At 41.3% G+C, this 25346-nt stretch overlaps 1 protein-coding gene across 1 annotated transcript in view; it reads left to right on the plus strand.

Moving 5' to 3' along the window:
- PRTFDC1 (phosphoribosyl transferase domain containing 1) overlaps positions 1 to 25346 on the plus strand; it is a 147898-nt gene that overhangs the window by 105680 nt on the left and 16872 nt on the right. The window contains exons 4-5 of the mRNA XM_030199290.1: positions 6719 to 6784; positions 20155 to 20172. Of these exons, the coding sequence (XP_030055150.1) occupies positions 6719 to 6784; positions 20155 to 20172 (84 nt within the window). The remainder of the gene's footprint in view (positions 1 to 6718; positions 6785 to 20154; positions 20173 to 25346) is intronic.

The following is a 25346-nucleotide window of genomic DNA, read 5'->3' on the forward strand; positions in this document are numbered from 1 at the left end:
TCCTGAAGCCGCACTGGGCAACCAATGTCGCCATCTCATCTCAATCGAAGTGCTTCCAAATTTTTTGGGCCTTCAAGTCTCCACAGAGCTTTGTGGATCCCTGAAACAGTAGTAGAGTTAGATGAGATATTATCAAAAAAATCCATAACATTAATCTCCATATGGAGTCTCAAGGATGTGTTGCCCAATGACCTGACATAATGTTTCAATTGACAGTAAGCAAACGCATCTCCCCATTGAAAAGCTTCCTGTCTTCTCAATTGGTCCAGAGGGCAAAGATCACTATTCTAATCAACAACCTGCTTCACCCTCCCTAGACCTTCTCTCTCCCACCTAACAAACACTGGATTATCCAATCCAGGAGGAAATGTGGGGTTACCTCGCAATGAGAGAAAGCCCGTTGCATGCAGGTCCCCGCCCAGACCTGTCACTAATTTATTCCATGCCTCTCATAATGGGTTCAAAAGCACACTGCCCTTCAGCCTCTTGGATAGTTCAGAGTGCTTCATATGTAGTAAGGACATCTTATTGTAGGGAGCAAAAAAAAGCTATTTCTAGCTCTAGTGGGGCAAAACAATCTTGAACAAAAAGCCAATCTCGAACATGTCTCAATAAGCAAGCAAAGTTATAGAACTTCAGATTCGGTAGGCCTAGCCCCCCTTGGGCCCAGTTCCCCATCAAAAATTGATAGCGCAATTTAGGTTTCTTTTTTGCCCAAGAGAAACGCTGAATCAAATAATAAAATCTCTGACAATCTTTCTGTAATAAGCGCAGAGGCAGGGTTTGAAGTATATAAAGCCATCTGGGCAAGATCATCATCTTAACGAGACAAACTCACTCTGCTAATGACAAAGGTAGTACCTGCCAACTCTCTAATTGTCTCTCCGTCTTCTCCAGTATCCAACTTATATTAGTAATATATAAATCCTTTACATTAGGGGTCAACTTGATGCCCAGATAGCCAAAGGAACCATTCGCCCATCTCAGCGGAAAGTCCCCCGGCCAAAGAAGTCTGACCGGTGTGGTTCCCAAAGCTTCCGACTTATCCAAATTCAGCCAGAATCCCGCAAAATCCCCATATTCAGCAAAGGTCTCTAAAAGATCTTGCAAGTAATCCCTGGGCTCCGTCAGAAGAACCAACAAATCGTCAGCGAAGGCCGCCACCTTAAAGCACTCTGGTCCCACAGTGACTCCATGGATACTAGGATTCAAAGTAATATCTCGAATGAGAGGATCTAATGATAGGACAAAAATGGGATAGCGGACATCCTTGTCTAGTCCCTCGTTCAATCAAAAAATCTCCAGATGTCTGTCCATATCACCCACGCTCAAGGAGAAACATAAAGTGCTCGGACTGCCGCCATGAAGCAGCCTTCCAGCCCATAAGCTTCTAATGAGACAAACATAAAATCCCACTGCACCCGGTCAAAAGCTTTTTCTGCGTCAAAGCTAATTAATAGAGTCTGCTGAGCATGGGTGTTTACCTACTTTAATGCCACCAGAATACATCTAAGATTCTTGGCCACCGATCTCCCCTGCACAAACCCTACTTCTGAGTCATGAACTAACGAAGGCAACACCCCCCCCCCCCCAATCTATTTGCTAATATTTTTGTAAACAATTTGACCTCAGAGTTTAGCAGTGAGATTGGCCGATATGACTCTGGTGCAGCAGGATCCCTGCCTGGCTTAGGTAAAACTATAATTTGAGCTAAATTCAGATGGGGTGGCAACGACTCCTTGTTCACCCAGTCATTAAACACGTTAGCTAAAGGGGTTACCACAGTGTCCACCAATAGCTTATAAAACTCAGCTCTGAAACCATCTGGGCCCGGCACATTTCCCAGTAATTACCCATTATACCTCGTCTAAGTGAACTGGTGCGTTCAGAAAATCCTGGTCTAGGGGGGACAGCCTAGGAAGATCCAAGTTATTCAAATAAAGGTGACTGGAAAGCCCTCCGGTCCCAGGAGATGAGTATAAGGATTGATAATATGTTTTAAAGATGTCACAAATAGCGCAGTCCGAATGCACCAGGCTTCCAGAGCTATCTTTAAGAGTGGGAATCGCCCTGTTCACCTTTTTCTTTGCGATGAGTTTCGCTAACATAGCTCCACTTTTATTGCCATGTTTATACAGCTGATATTTGTAAAAGGTCTGCGATTTAACTGCTCTTTCATGCAGTAAAGTATTCAGTGCGATTTTAACCGACAAAAGTTCCTGTTTGATATTCCCGCTGCAGCGTGCCTTTAATTGTTTACGTAATGTTATTAAACGTTGTTCCAATCAAAGCAATTCACGATCCTTGGTCTTTTTTAGGTAACTAGTATAGCTAATAATATTGCCACGCAAAACTGCTTTCGCAACTTCCCAGTAGAGAACCGCATTAGAAGCAGATTCATGATTAATTTGTGCATATTCCTTTCAACATGACAATAGCTTTTCTTGGAATTGCACATTGCGATATAAGTGACACGGGAAGGTCCAAGACCTAAAAGGTATCTTGTTCCTGAGAGCCTCCAATCCATCCATACCACGGCATGGTTCGATATAGCATACGATCCTATCTGTGAGTCAGTGATATCTGAAAGCAATGACTGTGAGATTAGAAGATAATCTATCCGAGATTGCATGCATGAGCACGTGATAAATGAGTGAAATCTTTATCTAGGGGATGCAGTACCCGCCCACACATCCAGCAGATCCAGCATTTTGGCAAAATTTGGAAGGCCCAACTCCTCATACCAGGCGAGGGGTGCGACTTATCCATCCCTGGGTTATATACCATATTAAAATCTCCCCCAGTAGGTAAAGGGTAAGATCTTTCTCCAGCTAGAATTGTCAGCATACGGTTTATAAAATGAGGTGTTTAATTGATTAGAGCATAAATACTACCCACCAGAACAGTTTGTTTAGCTATTGTGGCTTTGCAAAGATAAAGCGACCTCAAAATCTTTATTACTGTGTTAATTGAGTGGCTAGCCCCTTTTCTAAATAATATGGCCACACCTCCCTTCTTTCCCACTGCTGGCAGGGCCACAAATTCCCCCACCCACCATCTCGCTAAATTGGTGTGCTCCAAATCATTAAGATGCGTCTCTTGCAAGAGAGCAATATCCGCATGAAGATGTTGTAAATGCTGCAAGACTTTATAATGTTTAGTAGGAGAGTGAATACCCCCAACATTCCATGTAGTTATTTTAACCATAACCAAAAAGCATCCTGTTTTGATTTCTCAATTGTTCATTAACAGAATAAGAGGGAGGTCGACCCAGCCTCCGATTCCACCCCCCCCCCCCCCTCATTATCTAACCACCTTTATAATACAAACCAATATAGCCTGAAATATAAACACATTCTCCACTCATGGACATATTTGTTGTTCCTGTTCCCTATCCAACCCCCCCCCCCCCAAATCCCAACTAAGCCCATAGATCCCCAATTCCCCTTAGCCCCTAGAAAAAGTTTCTAAATAGAACTGATGACTATCTAGCACCTACCCCATCACAGCCCTTTGCACAAACAAAGCATTCCTTCTATTAAACCTCCCAACGCCAAACTAAGTATGTCTATACCCCATCTCTCCTGTCGACATTCACCCCCTCCCCGTCTTACCTTTACACCCCCGCACGTATACCGACCACCTACTCCAAGCCCCGATCTGATCCTTTAACCAACAAACACAATCAGTATCCCTCCCCTGTCACACATCCATCCATCCCATCACTCCACCACTCTCCAATTTCCTAAACCCCACTTCTCCTACATTCACCAAGCACATTCGCACTGGGAAAAAAAAAGGAGGAGAAGAGATGGTGCTGCAGAGCAGCTTGAGCAAGACCTTCAAATCACAGGTATGCTGTCCACACGCTCCATTACTTGCCCCAGACTCTCCAGTATACATTCCAGTTCTTAATGAATGTCCTTCCAGCTACCTAATATAATCTGCCCCCCACCGCTTCATAACAGATCTCACATCCCACTTAAACTTCATGCTTCAGCTGGGTATTTTTCTAAAGTCAAAGGCAACATCCTGCTCACCCCAATACCAAAAAGATACCAAGAAAAAAAAACAAATGATATCACTAACTACTGCCCATTGCATCTATTACTACTACTACTACTTAACATTTCTAAAGCGCTACTAGGGTTACGCAGCGCTGTACAATTTAACATGGAAAGACAGTCCCTGCTCAAGGAGCTTACAATCTAAAAGACAAGTGTACAATCTAAAGACGGGTTGTACAATCTAAAGACAAGTGTAGAGACAATCTGATAGGGCCATACTATATTTCTCGAAAGTTAGGTGCCGAAGGCAGCATTGAAGAGGTGAGTTTTAAGCAGAGATTTGAAGATGGGTAGGGAGGGGGCTTGGCGTAGGGGTTGAGGAAGATTGTTCCAGGCATAGGGTGAGGCAAGGCAGAATGAGCGGAGCCTGGAGTTGGCAGTGGTGGAGAAGGGTGCTAAAAGGAGGGATTTGTCCTGAGAGCAGAGGTTACGGGCGAGAACATAGGGGGAGATGAGGGTAGAGAGGTAGTGAGGAGCCGCAGACCGGGTGCCTTTGTAGGTAAGGAGTAGAAGCTTGAATTGTATGCGGTATCTGATTGGAAGCCAGTGAAGTGACTTGAGGAGAAGGGTGATATGAGTATATCGGTTCTGGCGGAATATAAGACGTGCGGCAGCGTTCTGAACGGATTGAAGGAGGGATAGAGGCTGAGTGGGAGGCTGGTGAGGAGTAAGTTGCAGTAGTCAAGGCGAGAGGTAATGAGAGCGTGGACGAGAGTTCGTGTGGTGTGCTCAGAGAGGAAAGGGCGAATTTTGCTGATGTTGAAGAGGAAGAAGCGACAGGTCTTGGCAGTCTGTTGGATATGCGCAGAGAAGGAGAGGGAGGAGTCGAAGATGACTCCGAGGTTGCGGACAGATGGGACGGGGAGGATGAGGGTGTTATCAACTAAGATAGAGAGTGGAGGAAGAGAAGTGGGTTTAGGTGGAAAGACGAGGAGCTCGGTTTTGGACATGTTCAGCTTCAGGTGGCGGTTGGACATCCAGGCAGCAATGTCAGATAAGCAGGCCGATACCTTGGCCTGGGTCTCGGCGGTGATGTCTGGTGTGGAGAGATATAGCTGGGTGTCATCAGCATAAAGATGATACTGAAAACCATGAGATGAGATCAGTGAGCCTAGGGAAGAGGTGTAGATTGAGAAGAGAAGGGGTCCAAGGACAGATCCCTGGGGAACTCCAACAGATAGTGGGATGGGAGTGGAGGAGATCCATGAGAGTGTACCCTGAAGGTGCGGTGGGAGAGATAAGAGGAGAACCAGGAGAGGACAGAGCCTTGGAAACCAAAGGAGGACAGTGTGGCAAGAAGTAAATCATGATTGACAGTGTCAAACGCAGCGGATAGATCGAGGAGGATGAGGATGGAATAGTGGCCTCTGGATTTGGCAAGGAGCAGGTCGTTGCAGACTTTAGAGAGTGCTGTTTCCGTCGAGTGAAGAGGGCGAAAACCGGATTGAAGTGGATCGAGGATGGCATGAGAGGAGAGAAAATCAAGGCAGCGACAGTGAACAGCGCGCTCAAGTATTTTGGAGAGAATGGGTAGGAGAGAGATGGGGCAGTAGTTGGAGGGGCAGGTAGGGTCAAGTGATGGTTTTTTTAGGAGAGGTGTGACTACGGCGTGCTTGAAGGTGTCAGACACAGTTGCAGTGGAGAGAGAAAGGTTAAGGATGTGACATATGGAGGGGGTGACAGTATGAGAGATGGTGTTAAGTAGGTTGGTGGGGATGGGATCGAGGAAACAGGTGGTGCATTTCGAGGAGGAAAGAAGGCAAGAGGTTTCATCCTCGGTGATCTCAGGAAAGGAGGAGAAAGAGGCCATGGTTGGTTGGTTGTTGGATGGGGCTACATCTATCCCATTAGCAGTCAAACTAATGAAAGGACTGGTGACCAAACAACTCAATGACTACAAGAACAATTCACTATTCACATGAGTCACAATCAGGATTTCAACCCCTGCAGAGCACTGAAACAGTACTACTTATGCCGGGACTACCCGGGACTCTTGTGTTAATTTCATTTATGGTGTGTGTCCGATATGCATGTCTGAAAAATATTTTTTTTTATTTTCGGGCGTGCGTAATGGACACGCGCCAAGTGGCATTTAGCGTGCATAGGTCATTACCGCCTGGTTACCGTGTGAGTATTTATGGCAAGGTCCATGGCTGGCGATAAGGTCTCAGACCCAAAATGGACGCACAGCAATTTGGATTTCGCCACACGTCCATTTTCGGCAAAAAAAAAAGGCCTTTTTTACAGGCGCGCTAAAAAATGGATCAGCGCACACCCAAAATCCGCGCCTACACTATCGCAAGCCATTTTTCAGCGCACCTTAGTAAAAGGACCCCCTAGAGCTCTGCATAAAGAAAAATCAAAAAGAAAGGAAGAATCACAGAAGTAAATCACCATATGCAGAGCCACAAACTCATCTTTATTTTTCTTTTCCACATAAGAAAAAATGGTGCCAGCCATTTATGTGGCACAGGCATTTTGCAGAATTGAGACCTAAATAGATGAGGGGTTTGATTTGAGGAGAGGAGAGGACATGCCTCCAGTCAGACGGTCCAGCTTTGCTGTTGCTTAGGACATTCAAGGCACAAATAAAACTGTCCTAATGTGCATTGCTTAAACATAATTAATAATATCTTTATTTCTTGTTTTAGAATGACCAGTCTATGGAAGAAATACAAATCATAGGAGGAGAAGAGCTGTCCAAATTGACTGGAAAGGTATGAAAACCATGCAGTGGAACAATTTGTTAATTAGATCTAAGAGAAAAATACATGATACTGCCGTAGTTAAAAAAAAAAATTGTATGCTTCTCTGTGGGAAGGGAAGCGAAATGGGACTTGATATACCGCCTTTCTGAGGTTTTTGCAACTACATTCAAAGCGGTTTACATATATTCAGGTACTTATTTTGTACCAGGGACAATGGAGGGTCAAGTGACTTGCCTAGAGTCACAAGGAGCTGCAGTGGGAATCAAGCTCAGTTCCCCAGGATCAAATCCACTGTACTAACCACTATACTCCTCCACTCCACTGCGGGGTAACAAAGTTATGATTTAGTGTGTGGAGGGGTTGTTATAAATGTAATAATTGGGATATGTTTGCTGATTGGATGGACAGTTTGGGATAGCTGTCTGACAGAACTGGTAGTTGCACTCATGCCCTTGGGAAAAGCAGGGCTTAGACTTGGCTGTACCAGCACTTTTTACTCCTTAGTCCAGGGGTCCTCAAATCCAGTCCTCAAGGGAGGAGTAGCCTAGTGGTTAGTGCAGCAGAGTTTAATCCTGGGGAACTGGGTTCGATTCCCACTGTACCTCTTTGTGACCTTGGGCAAGACACTTAACCCTTCATTGCCTCAGGTACCTTAGATTGTGAGCACTCTAGGGACAGAGAAAGTACCTGCATATAATGTGCACAGCGTGTGTACATCTAGTCGCGCTATAGAAGTGATTAGTAGTAGTAGTATAACCCAGCCTGATTTTCAGGATTTCCACAATGAATACAGATGAGCCATGTACAGAGAGGAAGACAAAGATGGTCACTTCTACTCCTGATCCTATATATATTCATCCTCCTCACAACAGCCCTGCTGTTCTTCACACATACAGCAAATACTCTGCAACAGCAGTACTGAGCTACTCCTCCCCCCCCCCCCCCCCCACCTCAGCCACGGTGCTTATTAATGCACCTCTCCCGGCTGCAGTGAAAACATTAATGCAGAGACACCATCCCTTCTCCTGCCCCCATGTGCTTTCTATTTAAAGAGGAATCATATAAGAGCTGGGGGAGCCACAGCCCTGGAGAGTATAGGAAATAGTGCACTGCCAAGGATACAGTCCCAATTTTGCAGGAGAACTATTGATATCCTTGGACAAGAACCCAATTATTTAGGGCTATGTATAGTGTGTAGGGAATAAGTCACACTGGTCCCTCCCTGGTCTCAGATTCAATAATTAGGCTGACAGGAAATATTCCTATGCAGGTAAAGGTTTATTATATAAATAACCAGTGGCAAATAAGCAATGCTAGTAATGTTTCTCTTAGTAGTAATTTCATTCCTAACTTCTATAATAACCAATACGTAAGTTCCTATGTAACAAAAAACAAAATATAAAAAAATCTGACTCATACTTCACCACACAGGAAAATGTCTAGCTTACCTGTTGCCCTAAGAATAATAATCAAATAATAGCCATACAACCTTTTATGGCAAATAAGCACAGAGTAATTTGTTCCTGAAGGTGTCTGCAATAAGGCAGCTATATCAATTCATACAATGAATTCTTCAGGGGGTGAGCTGTATAAGCATATAGACTTACAAAGTTCCATAGGCTACTATATAACTTTGTAAGTCTATGTGCTTTGAAAATGAGCACCAAAGAGTGATAAATAAACAGTGTCCAGTATTCATTAAAGCCTGTCAATCGTGCTGGTGTTTCCTGTAATGCGGCACAAAGTATCAGCCAGTATGCTTTATGTTTTATTCAGACTTGATAAATAGCTCTTTTTACATAGCAAATCAGAGCGATGAACAATTCAAATAGATAAAAATGATAAAGATAAGAAAAGAACTCCATAAAATATAGGAAAGAGATCTTCACTCAAACAGAAACAGGCATCCCTTACCTACGAAAGTAAAAGAATGTAATTAAAATCGAAGTCATTCTTCTAACTTCTAACCTTGCCAACCAGGCTGCCAAACCACAGAAACTCATCATCGAAAGGCAAGTTACTAGAAAGCTAGTGAAAACAGCTGTGATTTTTTAAGGTGATTTTAAAGTTGGTGAGTGATAGCTCTGACCTTAATGCCAGAGACAGATTGTTCCTCAGGGAGGGTGCCAAGGAAATGAAGGCACTGTTCCTGGTAGATTCCCAATGGGCTTGGAGTGGACTGGGGAGAACAAGTCTGTGGTTGTTTATAGAATGGAAGAGCCGGACAGGGATATTAGGGAATTGTCAACCATGCTAAATAATCTGGAAGACCAGTACGAAGGGCTTTGCAAGTCAGGGTCAGAATTTTAAAGTTGAATTCTTTGCTCTAACGGAAACCAATGAAGTCTCTTGAAAAAAGGAGTAACATGATCTCTTCATTTAGCATTACAAAGGACACACGCTATGGTGTTCTGGAGTGTCTGAAGACTTTTAAACTCACATTTGGAATTCCCACATTGATCACATTACAGTAATCAGGCAGGAGCTGATGTATTCAGAGAAGGAAAATCTAGATAGCTCTGAACAGTTCCAATCCTACGAAGAGTGCAAAACTTGATCTCAAAACTGCTGAAATTTGAGGGGAAAAACTAAGTTTGGAGTTGAGAATGACTCCTAGGTATGGAATGACACGGGGACAGGGACCCGCAGTAAGCACGAGGACGGGGCGGGACAGATCCCATGGGGCAGGTTGAGGACAGAGCCTGTGAGAATGGGGGCAAACTTTGTCCCTGTCTCACTTTCTACTTTGAAGCCTGTTAATGAACTGGACTGTTATTTACATTTGATTGATGCAGACAATATTTTTATTTTTTGGAAAAACAAGCAAACATGCTGGCAACAGCTAGCAAAATTTGCATGGGGGATCCTGTACATCCTGCTACCAGTACATTTTCTAAGAAGACATCTATTGCAGGGGGGACTGTGGAAGACAGGAGAGCTAGACTAAATCCTGAGATTGTTGATGACTTCTTATTCATCCATAGATTAAAAAATCATGACAGTGCTTCATAGGGCATATTTATCCCCTCTAGGGTATACAGAAGGGTTCTATTTTGTACCCCTGGACATTTTAACAGGGTGGATTAGGATTCCTTGGGGTAGTAGAAGTCAACTATTGTTGGGGTTGGAAGGGTAGAGGGTGGTGGTGGTGGGAGGGTTTATTATAGCGGCTCATTGTTGATATTGTTTTCTATTTGTAATTTATATAGAACAGTTGCACAGCATATTGTTCCTTTTTATACTTTAATAAAAAGGTGTAAATATAAAAGCATAAGTGTTCAAGGCTTCTGCGGGGACGAAGACAGGGCCTTCGGGGACAGGACGGGGATGGAGACAGGTCCTGTGGTATTTTAAATGAGCCACTGGATTCATCAGTTGACCAAACAGAATAGGACTATTGGAGGAGAAGTAGAGTGACCAGAAATCCAACAAACCATAGTCGTTTGTGGATTTAATACCAGCTGATGTGTTTTTTTTAACCATAATGCAACATTATCCAAACATAATTGAAGTATGGAGAGATAAGAGTTGCTTGTTGTAGAAAAATGCTATCCACGTATACATAAGTACTGATACCTGAGGATTGAATTAGGGATGCCGGTGGACTCAGAAACAGGTTAAAGAGGATAGGGGAAAGTATGGAAATAAACATGCTGTCCTTGATTCTTCACAAACAAGCAGAATGGCAAAAACTGCAGGTCACAGGTCCATAGTGCTTTGCAGTAGAATCCATGTTAGTTTGGTTCTGGTGTCATACATATACACAGTGTATAAAAGGATGCCGCCACTTTTGTAGAGAACGCCAGACGAATTTCATATTTAATATAAACAGTTTATTTACAATTGTACTGAATAGCTCAATGGGCTATTGCAGGAAGCATTTCTTGATAAGCAATATACAAGCCAGAATGAATGATCAAAACAAAGCAATGTAAAGCAAAGAAATCAGAATGCTATATACAGAGAGAGAAAAATTCAAAATGCTTACTTATTTCTTTGTTCCACTCTCCTTATAATCTTCTCCTGATATCACGTGCTTGCAGGCTGTACCATACCATAAATCCTACAGCAGAACATATGCTGCATCTGGTTCCCATTATCCCACAGACTTTCTGGAGCCTGCCTTTGGCTGATGTGGGCCTCATGTCTCAGGAGATTTAGTTTAGTGTTGAAACAGCTTGTTCTGCATGATCTTTGAAGCTTTCCACTTCTATTATTTTATGCTTTTATTCAACATTTTATGCTTTTATTCAACATCCTCCCTTTTGAGGACTGATATTCAGGCCTCAAACATCTGTTTCAGCTCCAGTCTGTTTCCTTACCTCCCTTCTAAATCTCCTCCCCCTTGTTATTTATGATATGCTGTGCCTGCAAGCTCTGCCTTTTCATCATCTTTATCATACATCTTTCAATATTTCTGCTGACATTTTAAAGTTCTATTCATTCTTGATTTCAGTTACCATTATCATTTTAAAAGCATCCTGGCACATCTTTGCAAACATGCTAATACATGTTGCATTAAACAGATTCAATTGTACTAGGGTACAAAATTTATATTTCTTTTGAATACAGACAGTGAGTTTCATCAAAGGGAAGTACACTGTCATTCTTATGTTTCATATAAGAACAATTATAAGGATAATGCCCAATTGCATTAGTTAATGTGGCATTAAAAATTACACAAATTAAAAGCATAACATTCATTGAATCAGTTGTTACAACATTCTGTGTGTAAGTGCACTTTATCAGGGGAATGTGTTCAGTTGTCATACTATTAATCAGACACCAAAATGATGTCTGTGGATACTTGTCCGTAAGCAAGGCTTGCTTATAAATAGTCTCATTTGTCCAATGAAGTCCCTTACACAGGTATTATTGGGATAACAGACATGATTTTATCATTGTAGTCCCATATATCATAGCTGGCAAGGACAAGGATGATGTCAGTCAGTGGGCACATATGATACAATCAGTCAAATTCAACATCTTGGCCGCTGCAACAAGTCTATTATCATATGTGTTCATTGTCCATTAACAAACAACAACAGTCCAATACCATCATGTTTATTCTTTGTCCATTTCAGTATTATTGATTCGTCGAATATCTGATAAATGTATCCAGGAAGTATGACCTTCCAGACGGGCAGCGGTCTGAGTAAGGGCCGTGATAGCAAAAGGCCCTACATACACAGGATCTTTCCATGTTTTATGTGTAAAGTTCTTTCGCAGTACTAGATCACCTACTTTAAAAGCACAAACATCATTAGTAGTCCCTGCCTGTGATGCTACATTTGTTTGGATCATATCACTTGTCAGGTTCAACATAGGTTGTAGCTTTTGCCAGTACTGAGCTGTGCTATCAGTACTTGCTGTCTGCATCGGGAAGAAATGACGTCCTGTCTGAATTTGGAATGGGGTCAATTTAGTACGCCCATTAGGTTGGGCCCTTATAACCATCAAAGCTAATGGTAACAAATCAAGCCAGGTATATGGTTTACCTGCTGTTTCCTTGTTTAAAGCCTTCAGTAATACTCTCAATTTAGTTTTTAAAATACCATTGTAGCGCTCCACCAAACCATTGGAGGTGGGGCGATACACTGATACTTTTCTGTGTGTTAAACCCATAATCGTTTCCATTTCTTTCAAAACACTGTTATTAAAATGTGTCCCGTTATCAGAAATTATTCTAGACGGACACCCATGGCTTGGCATAATATGAGTTACCAGGCATTGTACCACTTCATGTGCTGTCTCCCTTTTACATGGAAATGCTTCTATCCACCTTGAAAAAGCATCCACCCAAACTAACAAATACCTTTTTCCCTGCACTGGAACAATCATATCAGTGAAATCCATATACCATTCTTTTGCTGGGCCTTCTGGTATTGGAAGTGTCCCAGGTGATATTTTAGGACCTCGTTTAGGTATGTTAATATTGCATACCATGCAATTTTGCACAACCTGTTGAATCAGGTTATCAATTTTTAAAGTCCAAAATCTTTGCTCAAATTGTTGCCTCATTGTTTCTCTGTTCCAATGCATGGTTGCATGCCACCCAATCAATACCTTAATCGCCTGGCTCATTGGCATACAAGGTAATCCTTCTTCTGCATTAAACCATTCACTTCCCAATTTCATACATCCTCTCTTCAACCATTTTTCACTTTCCTGTCCCTCTGGCTGCCACATTTCAATCTTATCTACATTCGTAAGTGGCCCTTCCTGTGTCTGTCTAGTATTATACAAAATCTTTTCACTTTGCTTAACCACCTCCGTTGCTGCTGCATCAGCCATTGCATTACCTAGTGCCTCAAAGGTTGGCTTTTCAGTGTGGGCCAGGGTCCACACAACTGCAGTTTTTCTACCTTCACGTTCCCTTCTTGCCAATATTTCAAACAGCAATTTCCAATATGTGTAATGTTGTAGATTTTTACCTGCACTGGTTATCATCCCCCTACGCTGCCATTTTAATATATGATACTGTAGTGAACTTGCAACGTAACCACTATCAGTATATATAGTGACATTTTGAGTCATATCAGTGTGTTGTAAGGCCGTAATAACGGCTAAAAGTTCAGCATGCTGTGCAGTCTGATCAGGAGGGGTTTTATATTGTACTTGCATTATCTTTCTTAGATTCTCATCTACCTGCACGCAGGCAAAGCCTGCAACAGTCCTTTCACAAGCTCCATCTGTAAACCATATTAATCCATCAGATAAAGGTTCAAAAGTAAGACAGTGAAATGTAGGGATTTCTATAGTATCGATCTCACCCTTTTGATCGACAGGAAAAAGCAGATCTATCTTATTTCTCTGTTCTTTAGTTAATGGTATTATTCTTATATCTTGTCCTAAAAGTACTGCTTGATATTTTCCAAATCTAGTGGCTGTCAATGCCGTCTGGCTAGGGCTCAACAGCGTTTTAATCGTGTAGTTAGTATGTATTACAATAGGAACAAAAGGCATTTGTGCTCTCCACTTGCCTACTGCAGCCACTATAGCTGTCAGTAACTTTGGTATTTCTTTCATTCCCTTTTTCCACATGATTAAAAGAGCCTGACAAAAAAGCTACTGGTGCATTTACTTCATTATTTTGATTAATCATAGCTGCCCAACTATTTCCCATGTCTTTTACCCACAAATGCACAGGTGATTGGATATCTATTACTGCTAACGGTCCTGGAGATAATAAATCCCTCACAATCTTAGCCAATACCATCTTATCCTGCTCTTCCAATACAATTAATGTATTCTTTGGTGTGGCTGCGGGCAGTTTCAAATGTTTATACAGTCTCATTACTTTTTGTGTATAATTTGGTATCCATTGTCTGCAGTAATTTAACATTCCCAAAACAGCACGTAACTGGGTAACTGTTTGCGGTACCGGAGTCTCATTTAAAATAGATATAACTTCCGGTATAATGACCTTATGTTCTGCTGAAACATTTTGTCCTAAAAAGGTGACAGTAGACTGAGCTATAACACATTTTTCCCTGTTACATTTATATCCTAACTCTCCTAATAACAAAAATAATTTTCTAGTCCATTCTAGACATTCTGTTTCAGTCTCAGCAGACAGTAGAATATCATCTACATAGACAAACAATGACACCGTGTCAGGCAATTGACTCCTGAAATCCTTTAAATCCATCATTAGTTGTTTTGAGAATACCGATGGACTATCAGTAAAGCCTTGAGGCATCCTAGTCCACCTGTATGCCTCATTCTGTACTATAAATGACGTCAAATCCCTAGACTCTGGATGAAGAGGTATTGAAAAGAATGCATTAGACAAGTCAATAACAGTGTTATATGCATATATATTCTGGGTATGCAAAAGAGTAGCAGGATTTGCACAAATCGGAAATTGATTTCTTGTAATCTCATTTAGCTCTCTTAAATCATGTACTATCCTTACATTGTTTTCCCCTTTCGGGACCGGAAACAATGGGGTATTGTACGGGGATACTGAAGGTTCAATAATACCACATTTCAATAATTTATCAATGTGTTCCAAGGTTTGGATACTAATTTAGGTCGTATGGGGTAAGGGTCTTGCTTCGGCCCCTTTGCCCCTTCTATTAATTCTATCTTATGGGGTTTTGCATTTACAGCTAGTCCATATGGTGAATCACTTGTACTCCAAATATGTTGCGGTAATTCTTCCATAACCCTTACTTTATTTTCATTATTCAACTGTTGAACCATGGTGAGCAAACTTGGTATTTCTTTATTTCCAAAATCTAAACACAATCCTAATTGAGACAATAAGTCTCTACCACACAAATTTACTGGGCAATCAGGTGCCACTAAGAAGGGTACCACAGCCTCCCTTGAACCGTGCGGTTGGCATTCCAAGCGCACCAGAGTGGGTTCTGTTAGCCTTTTTCTTTGTTCTATCCCCGTAAATCCCACTGTTGTTCTATACTGATTTGAAAGTTTAACTCCCTGTGGTTTTGCACACAATACAGAGGTACTCGCCCCTGTATCTATCAAAAATCTCACAGGAGTTCCATATTTGCCAATTGTCAATGTAATAAAGGGTTCCCTTGTGTCTAACCTGAAAATCATTCCCTCTTCCTGACACGGGTTTGCTTCCAGTCAATAGCATTGGTCTGGAATATTCTGCCAAGTTGGAAAAGCATTTACAGTACCCTGTCTCTGTACTGCAGCCCCTGGTCCCTGTGATTGCATCGCCGGCTGCTGTATTGCAGTCTGCGGGGCACTCACAGGCATCCCTACTACTTGTGGCATTAATCCTTGCTGCGTCTGCATTTGTACTTGGGGCATTCTTGCATTCTGATAACATTCTGAAGCATAGTGACCATATTGCTGACAAATCATATTGTTCAGATGTTATTAAAGATTTTAAATCACCTCTTTCCCTATTAGCCCTACACACAAAACTAGCTAGGACTGTGACTAATTCAAACCAGATGATCTCTTAACACTGCAGGAATCTCACTTAAAAAAAACAAAGTTAAATTGCAAAGACATTCCACATAGAATAACACATATTTTAAAATAAACAGAGATCACCTTATAAGACAAAATCAAACTTATTTAAATCTAATCTAAAACAATCTTTTAAAAGGAACAAAGAAAATTTCAGTTCTTCCTGACCTTTCTAACCTGTACACCCGAGAAATCAAAAACAGATGACATTCCTCAACCTTCAGGCTGAACCAAAGACTGCTTTTTTTTTTTTTTTTTACATCTGCATGAAAAAGATCTGCTGCTACAGAAAATAAATTCCAAATTGTAAGATGTCTCTAAGCTTTTCTTCTGCCTAGTTTTATTTTTATTTTCTTGTAAGTAGCTCAGGAGAGATAATAATTTTGGACGATCAAACGATCCATCCTGAGACCAGCTCAAAACAGAATCTTTTGCATCATATTTGACCCATTTGTCATGTATTTTTTCAATCTGTTTTTTTTCTAATGGGAATAATTCTATGACATGCTGCAAAGGGGAGCATTTTTTTGAACTATCTAAATCTAAATACATAGCATATACAGGAGGCTTTTCTTTCTTATCTGCCCCTTTCCCTTTCATTTTATTCTGACTATTACAATTTCTCCTATAAAGCCACAACCTACAAAAATATACTAATGCACTTAAACAAAGAAAATATACAAAAAAGAAAACTACAAAGCTAAACAAATATACCAGTAATAAGGCCACAGTGTAAGCTTACTCACGCGTCTTCTTATTTCTCTTTTTAGCAAGCCCAGGAGTTGTCACCTGTATGTCCGCTTCAGTAGTTTGATCAATCCCACATCAGTGGAGCACAGAAATCATCAGGTTTAAACAACGCTTGCTTTGCTTTCAATCCTGTAAAAAACTTCATTAACAACAACTTAATTTGTCCTTCGTCTCGCCTTCTCTTTTCCGTGTGCGGCCTACTCCTGGCTGGCTCGCCACTTTTGTATAAAAGGATGCCGCCACTTTTGTAGAGAACGCCAGACGAATTTCATATTTAATATAAACAGTTTATTTACAATTGTACTGAATAGCTCAATGGGCTATTGCAGGAAGCATTTCTTGATAAGCAATATACAAGCCAGAATGAATGATCAAAACAAAGCAATGTAAAGCAAAGAAATCAGAATGCTATATACAGAGAGAGAAAAATTCAAAATGCTTACTTATTTCTTTGTTCCACTCTCCTTATAATCTTCTCCTGATATCACGTGCTTGCAGGCTGTACCATACCATAAATCCTACAGCAGAACATATGCTGCATCTGGTTCCCATTATCCCACAGACTTTCTGGAGCCTGCCTTTGGCTGATGTGGGCCTCATGTCTCAGGAGATTTAGTTTAGTGTTGAAACAGCTTGTTCTGCATGATCTTTGAAGCTTTCCACTTCTATTATTTTATGCTTTTATTCAACATTTTTATGCTTTTATTCAACAACAGTTGGTCAGACCAGTGCCCTACATGACTAGAATTGTATGTACACTACTGCTGCCACCCTCACTATAGCAACCTGGGGCAAAGAGAGGAAAATACTTGGAAAATAAAGAGAGAAGGCGTACAGAAATGCAAGGGGGAGGAGGGAGAATAAGGCAAATTACCTGAAGGTAAGGAGATAGATGAAAAAGAAAAACTTGAATGGCTAGACATGTGGCATGGAGGATGGCATTGGGGGGCACTGGAGGAAGGTATGGAAGAAGATGAAAATAAGAAAAACAGAGGAGGAGGAGATAAAGTGATAGAGGAAATTAGATTGCAAGCCTTCCAGGGACAGGGAAATGCTTACTGTATCTGAATGTACAGTCATTTAGCTTGAACTATTGATGAAACGGCACGAGCTAAATACAAATAAATAAAAAGGAAACAGTGAAAGGCATATCTTGATATGAGATGAGAAGGACCCTAGAGGGAGGAAGGGAGCAGAGAATTTGAAGGACAAAGAGGTGTAAAAAATCCACCATTTTTCTCCACTTCATACCTTGTGCAAAGGTGGGTTTTTATAGAAACAAGTGTTCAGCGCTGCGTGCATCTGGTAGCGCTATATAAATGCTATTAGTAGTAGTAGTAAGTTTAAAACACTTCCCATTTAGTTCCCTTTAGCTTTAAACCAGCAGAGAAGCAACTTGATTCACAAAATGCAGCTCCTCGAGGAGGGATCTGGATGCAGAATTTTAAGACTGGAGGAAATTTGTTTAAACTTTATTGTTGGACTTTATATATCACCTTTCATAAACAATATACAACAAAGTGGTTTACATTTAAAATCAGTAGAAAAGTAAGAATAAAATCAATAAAATTAGATAACCAAAAAAAAGACTCTTGATCCCCATTCCAATCCCTGAATCCCCAAATGCCAGCACAAATAAATATAAATTTAAGGTACACTCAAATAAGCCCAGCTTGCTTCTGATCTCAAGAATGAGCTCTAAAGGCTGTTGGATTAATTTTCAGCCCCCATGCTTGTGTTGTTGGGGTTGTACCTGCTGTGCAGTACACTCCTGCTTCTCTGGATCATTCCTGGCAGTCTCAATCCTTAAAGGCTGCAACCCAGTTGTTTTTGCAAGATTTCCACACTGAATCTACATAGGATCCGTTTGCACTGCCTGCATAGAACACAAATAGATTCCATGCATATTCACGGCAGAAATTCTGAAAACCCAACTGGATTGCAGCCCTCTAGAATTGAGGGGTCCTTTTACCAAGCTGTGGTAAAAAGGACCCTGTGCTAGCGGCGGGGGACCTTTTTACCGTGCGCTGCAGCCCTTTTTACCACAGTGGTTAAAAAGGCCAAAAATGGCATGTGTTAAAATTTCACTTACCGCATGGCCATGCCGGAGGGGAGCACTTAATGTCACCCATTGAGGTGGCGTTAAGGGATCCTGTGCTAATACGGTGGTAACCAGGTAGCGTGTGGCACTGCCCAATTACCTCCAGCGCAACACTGAAAAATAGCTATTTTCGGTAGCGCAACAAATGGCATGCGCAGTGGCTAGAACTACCGTCCATGTTCAGCTGGCGGTAGTTCCAGATTAGCATGCAGTAAACCCGCGTTGGGCTTACTGCCGCTCTGTAAAAGGGTCCCCAAGTTTGGGAACTTCTGTGCAGTCATCACTTATGTAGCAGCTCTGGTTCTGTGACCAGGATACGGAGCTGCAGAGCCTCAGAATCTTTTCAAAAAAAGATTTTTCCATACGTACAGAATGGGAAAAGTTCTTTTTAAATAAGACACTTAGAGGAAATTTCTATAACAGAGCAGCTACAATTAAGCACCCAGAGGGCACCTTATAGAGTCTATTCTGTAAAGGAAAGGGGACATCTACGGTAACATTTCTTTATAGAATATTAGCCTAACTGTTACATTAGGTGTGATATGCATTTCTCTCTCTCTCTCTCTCTCTCTCGCCAAAGGAATTATATAGTATAATGGATGATTTAGTACCATAAGGCAGTAAACCTGAAACTCACAGAAAACTACCTACAATTCAGAAAAAACCTGAAAGCACATCTTTTCAAGAAGTCTTCCCCCACACCCCCCTGGATCTGCCTAATCCCAACCACCGAACATCACAAAAAGTTCAAAAAATGAAGAACAATAAATATTAACCTCTCTCACAATATGCTAATGTATCAACCTAAGCGTTTATTGTACTTCTATATTATGTACTAGACTTCTACAAATCTAAATTTTGTATCCGCCTTTTTAGCAATATGTAAGCCACATTGAACCTTCTGTACGGTGGGAAAATGTGGGATACAAATACAATAAATAAATAAATAAGGGATGTGCTACAGGTGCAATTTATGCACTGGGACCTCTTTACTTATAATGCCTGCTAATATGATGGCACACTTCAGTAAATGTAGTCCCAGTTTTCTACCTGGGGTAATAGAGTGTTAAGCAGGGCTTTTTTTGAGGGGGTACTTGGGGATACTGAGTAGGGTACCTTTTCCATTGTCTGCTAAAATTGACCCATGGTCCCCAAGTTTTAATGAAAGAGCTCTGGCTCTACACACCAATTCTACCTTGTCATAGATTCTGTGACTGGTTGCAGGGGTCTTGGCTATTGTGGGGTGAGTCCCTCAGTGATCACCCCACCCCTGAAGGGTGGCCTAGCATTTGAGTACCGGCACCTTCTTTGCTAGAAGAAACACACTGGTGTTAAGTGACTTGCCCAATGTGATGAGGAAGCATAGTGGGATTTTCACCCCTAACTTTCCAGGTTCTCAACCAAGTGGTCTAACCATTAGACTTCTCCTTCACTTTCTTTTTATAGGATATCACTTCCAAGATGTTAAGTAATAATCCGACATTCACATTTTAATCCTAATTTTTAACACTGAACATCTGTTAATTTTAGCTTACTGTCATTAATAATATTTTATCTTCTTTTTTTGATACAGAACGTGTTAATTGTCGAGGTAAGATGGCTTTATTTTACATTTATAACAGATGAAACCTGGATTTTGCAGTTAGTGGTATTTATGTTCATTGTATCCAAGCAGAAAGCAACTAAACTTCTGTACAGTTGACCTGGAAGAGCTGTTGTCTGCGAATACACAGTCTAGATAAACAAACTCTTAAGCAAAGATAGATAGCAAAATCGACCAGAAGTGAGCCGACAGATTAAATATGTCATCACTTGTCTACATTCTGGATTGCACGTTTATTTGGTACAGAACTGTATTCATTTGTTCATAGATAGACATTTCAGGACTAATATGTTTATTTATCTAAAAACTAGGAGGGTAGTTTTCAGTGCAGAAGGCCAGTGGCAGAAGGTTAAACGTTAAATGGATAGCACTGCTGGGAATCCACAGATAAAGTTAAATGGCTGGAATATCTGTTCAACTTTATATCTGCTGTTTGTTCAGTGCTACCTGAACAGATACATTTATCTGTTTAGTGAGTGAAAAATCACCATTTAAACCGATAAAAGACAATTCTAGAATTGGTATGCAGCAGTCACACGTGCCTTGCGTGTGCAAGGGGACAACTATATGGGCAGTTATGTATGCTAATGCATTACACGCTTTGACTCTCCTTTCTTCAGTCGATGGTTATCTTATTCCTGTAAGGGATGTTATTCTGACTTTGGGTTTTATTGTGACAATGCTTTGAAATTTGACAAACAAATTAGGTTGTCAAGACTTGTTATTTTCAAATGAGGCAAATTCGTCAGCTTAAGCCTCTTCTGACTCAGTCCAATTTGATAAAGCCAGTTCATGCATTTATCACAAGTAGAATTGATTATTGCAATTCTTTGTATCAGGGTTTGACTTTGACTGGTCCGAAGAGGCTTCAGCTTGTGCAAAACACTGGAGCGCGTTTAGTAATTGGTGGGAAAAGAACTGATCACGTAACACCAATTTTAAAAAAAATTGCACTTGCCTGCAAGATTTGTCATTAAAACTGTCTGTTTGGTTTTTAAGGCTTTTCTTTTGCATTTCCCAGTGTACCTCTCAGAAATTTTAGTTCAACAAGATTGTCAACGATTTTTTTCTTCGTTCATCACAGCAAAATCTATTGCAACTTCCTTCACGTCAAATAGTTAAATTAGCTTCTACTAGGAAAAAGCCTTTAACTACTTGGGATCTTCATTATGGAATTCACTTCCTGCTACTGTTGGCAACATAACCAGTTATTTAGAGTTTACTAAAGTTTTAGGGCCCTGTTTACTAAGGTGCACTAGTGTTTTTAGCACGCACTAAAATTAGCGTATGCTAAAAGCTAGAGACACCCATATAATCTGGTGCACGTCTAGCGTGGCTTAGTAACCAGAGCCCTTAAAGACTTGGCATTTTGAAACCAGTTTTATTTAACTGTTTTGGATTTCTTATGTGTGCCAATATTTGTTGTGATATTTATTTTTAGTTCTTGTTAGTAATGTGATTAGTTATTAAGGTTTGTGTTATTTTGATTTATTTTGTTTTTAATTACATTTTGTAATGATGATTTTCCTGTGCTGTAAACTGTTCTAAAACTCATTTACACAGCGATATATCAAGTTAGTAAATCCAATCCAGTAAGGTGGCATGTAAGTGTTTTAGCGCGCATCTGCAGAAGGGGGTGTACACATGGGTGGGCCATGGTTGCGTCCATTATTGACGCATGCATTTTATAGAATACTATCAGATATGCACATTGAGTGGTGCTTTTAGGCCCACCCATTTACACCTGCCATTGACTTGGTGTAAACAAGTGCGTCTTCCTTTTGGGTACTCCGAGGTGGGTTTGGGCTACCATTCTGTAATGGAATCAGAGTGCCCTGGTTCTGTTACAGAATTGGCACTTCCCATGCAGCATCGGGGTGCCCAGAAGGAGGACCCACTTTATACAATTGCCCCTTTTTTAATATGGATAACTTTAACATTATCATTATATGTGGTCCAAATTATTTTTTTTCAAACACAAAACAGTAGTTTGTGCCGCCACCAGCCGCATTAGTGTTTTTTTAATATTGACCCCCCCCCCCCCCCCCTAGTTATACAAAATAGGAGGAAGAATCCAACATGAAGGTTGCTTTCAAAGAAATAACAGAATGCACTGTGACCAAAAAAGCCTTGATGTTTTCTTGAGAGACCCTGGAAATGTCAGGAAACGCTGATGATATAGATCCCAAAAAACTGACACCCTCACATTTCAATACAAAAATAAGTAAAGGCTAAATTCAAAAGAGCAACAATACGATTATTCAGTTATACAAAATATAATAATGCAACTAAAAAGAAACTTATAAGCACAGCACATTCCTGAAAACTAAATAGACAAGTAAAATACCTCTCTATTCTGAACCCAACAGTTCAAACTTAAAGGTGAATAACACCCAATTAGCAAATCCCAGTTGCCCCTGAGGAACTCAGTAAATAGTCCATAGCTAGTAAAAACCACCATAGACCATCGGAGCAAAGATCCAAATAAGAAAAATACAGTTCCAAATTCGGAACTCTGCTCTGATTGTCTATGGTGGAGTTTACTCTATGCACTATTTATTGAGTTCTTCAGGGGCAATTGGGTTTGCTAATTGGTGTTACTCACCTTTTAAGTTTGAGCTGTTGGGTTGAGAATAGGTATTTTACTTGTCTATATAGTTTTCAGGAATGTGCTGTGCTTATAAGTTTTTTAGTTGTATTAATATATTTTATATAATTGAGTAAATGATTATAGTGTTGCTCTTTTGAATTTAGCCTTTACTTATTTTTGTATTTTACTTTATCCCATTTGTATTGATTACCCTTATGTTTGAAATACATCATAAAAGGGCAATTCTAAAACCTAGGTGCTAACATTTACAGGCTCATTCTGTACATAAATACCATGAACACTAGCATTAATACATGTATTATGCACTTAAACACACGTAAATTCTAATATGGCAGCTAAATGCTATTCTGCAAATATCTGTTTATTTTACATAGGAGGGAATTCTATACATGGCGCCTTAAAAATCATTGCTGAAAAACCACGCGGTTAGCGTGATTCTATAAACTATGCCTAAAGTTACGCGTAGTTTATAGAATACACTCGCACACCGTGCGCCATTCTTGCAACCAAAATTTAGGTGCACCCGTTTAGGCCACCTAAACCCAGGCGCCTAGGTTAGAAATCGAGCAGGTGTATTCTATAATAGTGCACATAGTTTTTGTAAACACCCACAACCCACCCATTCCACGCTCATGCGCCCTTTTTGCCTGCATGCATTAGAATTTATGTGCATCGTGTTATAGAACACGCCTAGAAAGTTGTGCATGTTTATTCTAATTAGTCAATTAATGCCGCTAATTGGTTTGTTAAGCTGTGCACACAGTTTGGCCATGCAGCCAAATTAGCTTGCACAACTTAAGGTGCCATATATAGAATTTGGGAGATAGCACATATTTGCAAAGGGGTGTACACAGGGGTGGCGATTGAGGCAGTTCTATAAGTGGTTGCCTCCTGTTAGGCACCCTGATGCCACGTGGGGAGCAGCTGTTCTCTAATAGCATCTGTACGCCCAGATTGCTTCATAGAATAGTTGTATAACCTGGTATCAGTGCACCGTACATTTAGGCACCTGGAGTTACGCCACCCATAGACCCGTTATAACTGCAGGCACCTAAATGCAGCAAGGGCAAGTGTAACTTATAGTATTGTGTATATTGCGTGTGTGACTTGGCTCCTCCCTTGATCCTCTCTCAAATATGTGTCTAGGAGGAAATTCTACATATGGCGCTGAACATTAGGTACTAATTCCCTGTCAAATATTCAGTATGAAAAAAGCATTCTAACGGATGCAGTGCACCAAAATGCGGCAGAACCGGCATTGCTGCACGAAAACGTACTTACCTACCCATTTATAGACTAGCATGTAAGTGTTCCGTGCAGATCTGCAAAGGGGGTGTGACTGTGGGAGGGGTGTTCCCTTAAAATGCACGCAGTGTTATAGAATTCGGAGGATCCCTGCCCAGCTTGCACGCCGGGATTTATACCTGTTTTCAGTTGGTGTAACTCCTAATGCCCACAGTTGAGTGTGTATCCCAGCACTATACGCTGTTCTGTAAAGGGTGCCGACCCCGGAACACCCATTCCTAGAATGCCATTCAGCATCAACTTTTTTGGTGCTAAATTTTGAGCACCATTTTATAGAATTTTCCCCTTAGAGTATTAACTTGCATAAGTGCTTCTTTTTGGAACATATAAATGTGCAAAGGGATACATAACCACAGGTGCCTAGTTACAGAATTGCACTGTAAGGTACCTAAATGCAGTACTCTGGTCATTGATTCTATAATGGCATCTGGGTGCCAACATTCCATTGTAGAATAGCAGGGGCGTACTTACCATTCGGGCAACTGGGCAGTGCCTGAGGGTCCAGAAACTCTGCTCGGTTGCCCGCTGCCACTGAAGGGCCCTGGTGGTCTAGTGGCGTCTGGGGGGGGGGGGGTTGTCAAGAAAGAACAACACTCTTTCCTGCCCGGTGCCGCTGTTTTTTAAAAATGGATGCCGAGACTCCCTGCAGCAGTCTCACATGACTGTCGAGACCCACGGGAAGTCTTGGCCGCCATTTTGAAAACATGGCAGCACCAGGCAGAATAGCAGTAGTGGACAGGAAAGAGTGGAGTTCTTTCCTACCCCCGCAGAAGCCACTACACCACCAGGGCCCTTTAAGGTAGTACCAGGAAGATTCCACTGAGGCTTGGCGGACTGTGGTGTGTGGGAGGGGGCAGCAGCTGCGGCGGTAGGGGGCGGCGGATAGCAGCCGGGGGGCCCAGATCACTGTCAGTCCACCCCTGTAGAATAGTAATGTAAATCAGCATCAACACACCTGCATTTAGGCACATCCTATATGCAAAACTTTAGCGTGTGACTCACGGTATTCTGTAAGTTACATGTGTAAATGGGAGCCCTGCCCATTCTCTGGCCCGGTATGTGCCCCCTTGCATTTACGCACTAGTTGAGTTTCATGAATCAGTTATAGAATAACATTTAAACGCACAAGTGTACATTCACTTGCATGTGTTAATATTCTATCACCCCCCCCCCCACCACCACCACCCCAATATTCAGCCATGCAGTCTCTCTTCTACCCCCTTCAGGCTCCGCAAAAGTTTTGGCT

This window comes from Microcaecilia unicolor, chromosome 1, assembly GCF_901765095.1.
Source record: "Microcaecilia unicolor chromosome 1, aMicUni1.1, whole genome shotgun sequence".
Lineage (NCBI taxonomy): Eukaryota > Metazoa > Chordata > Amphibia > Gymnophiona > Siphonopidae > Microcaecilia > Microcaecilia unicolor.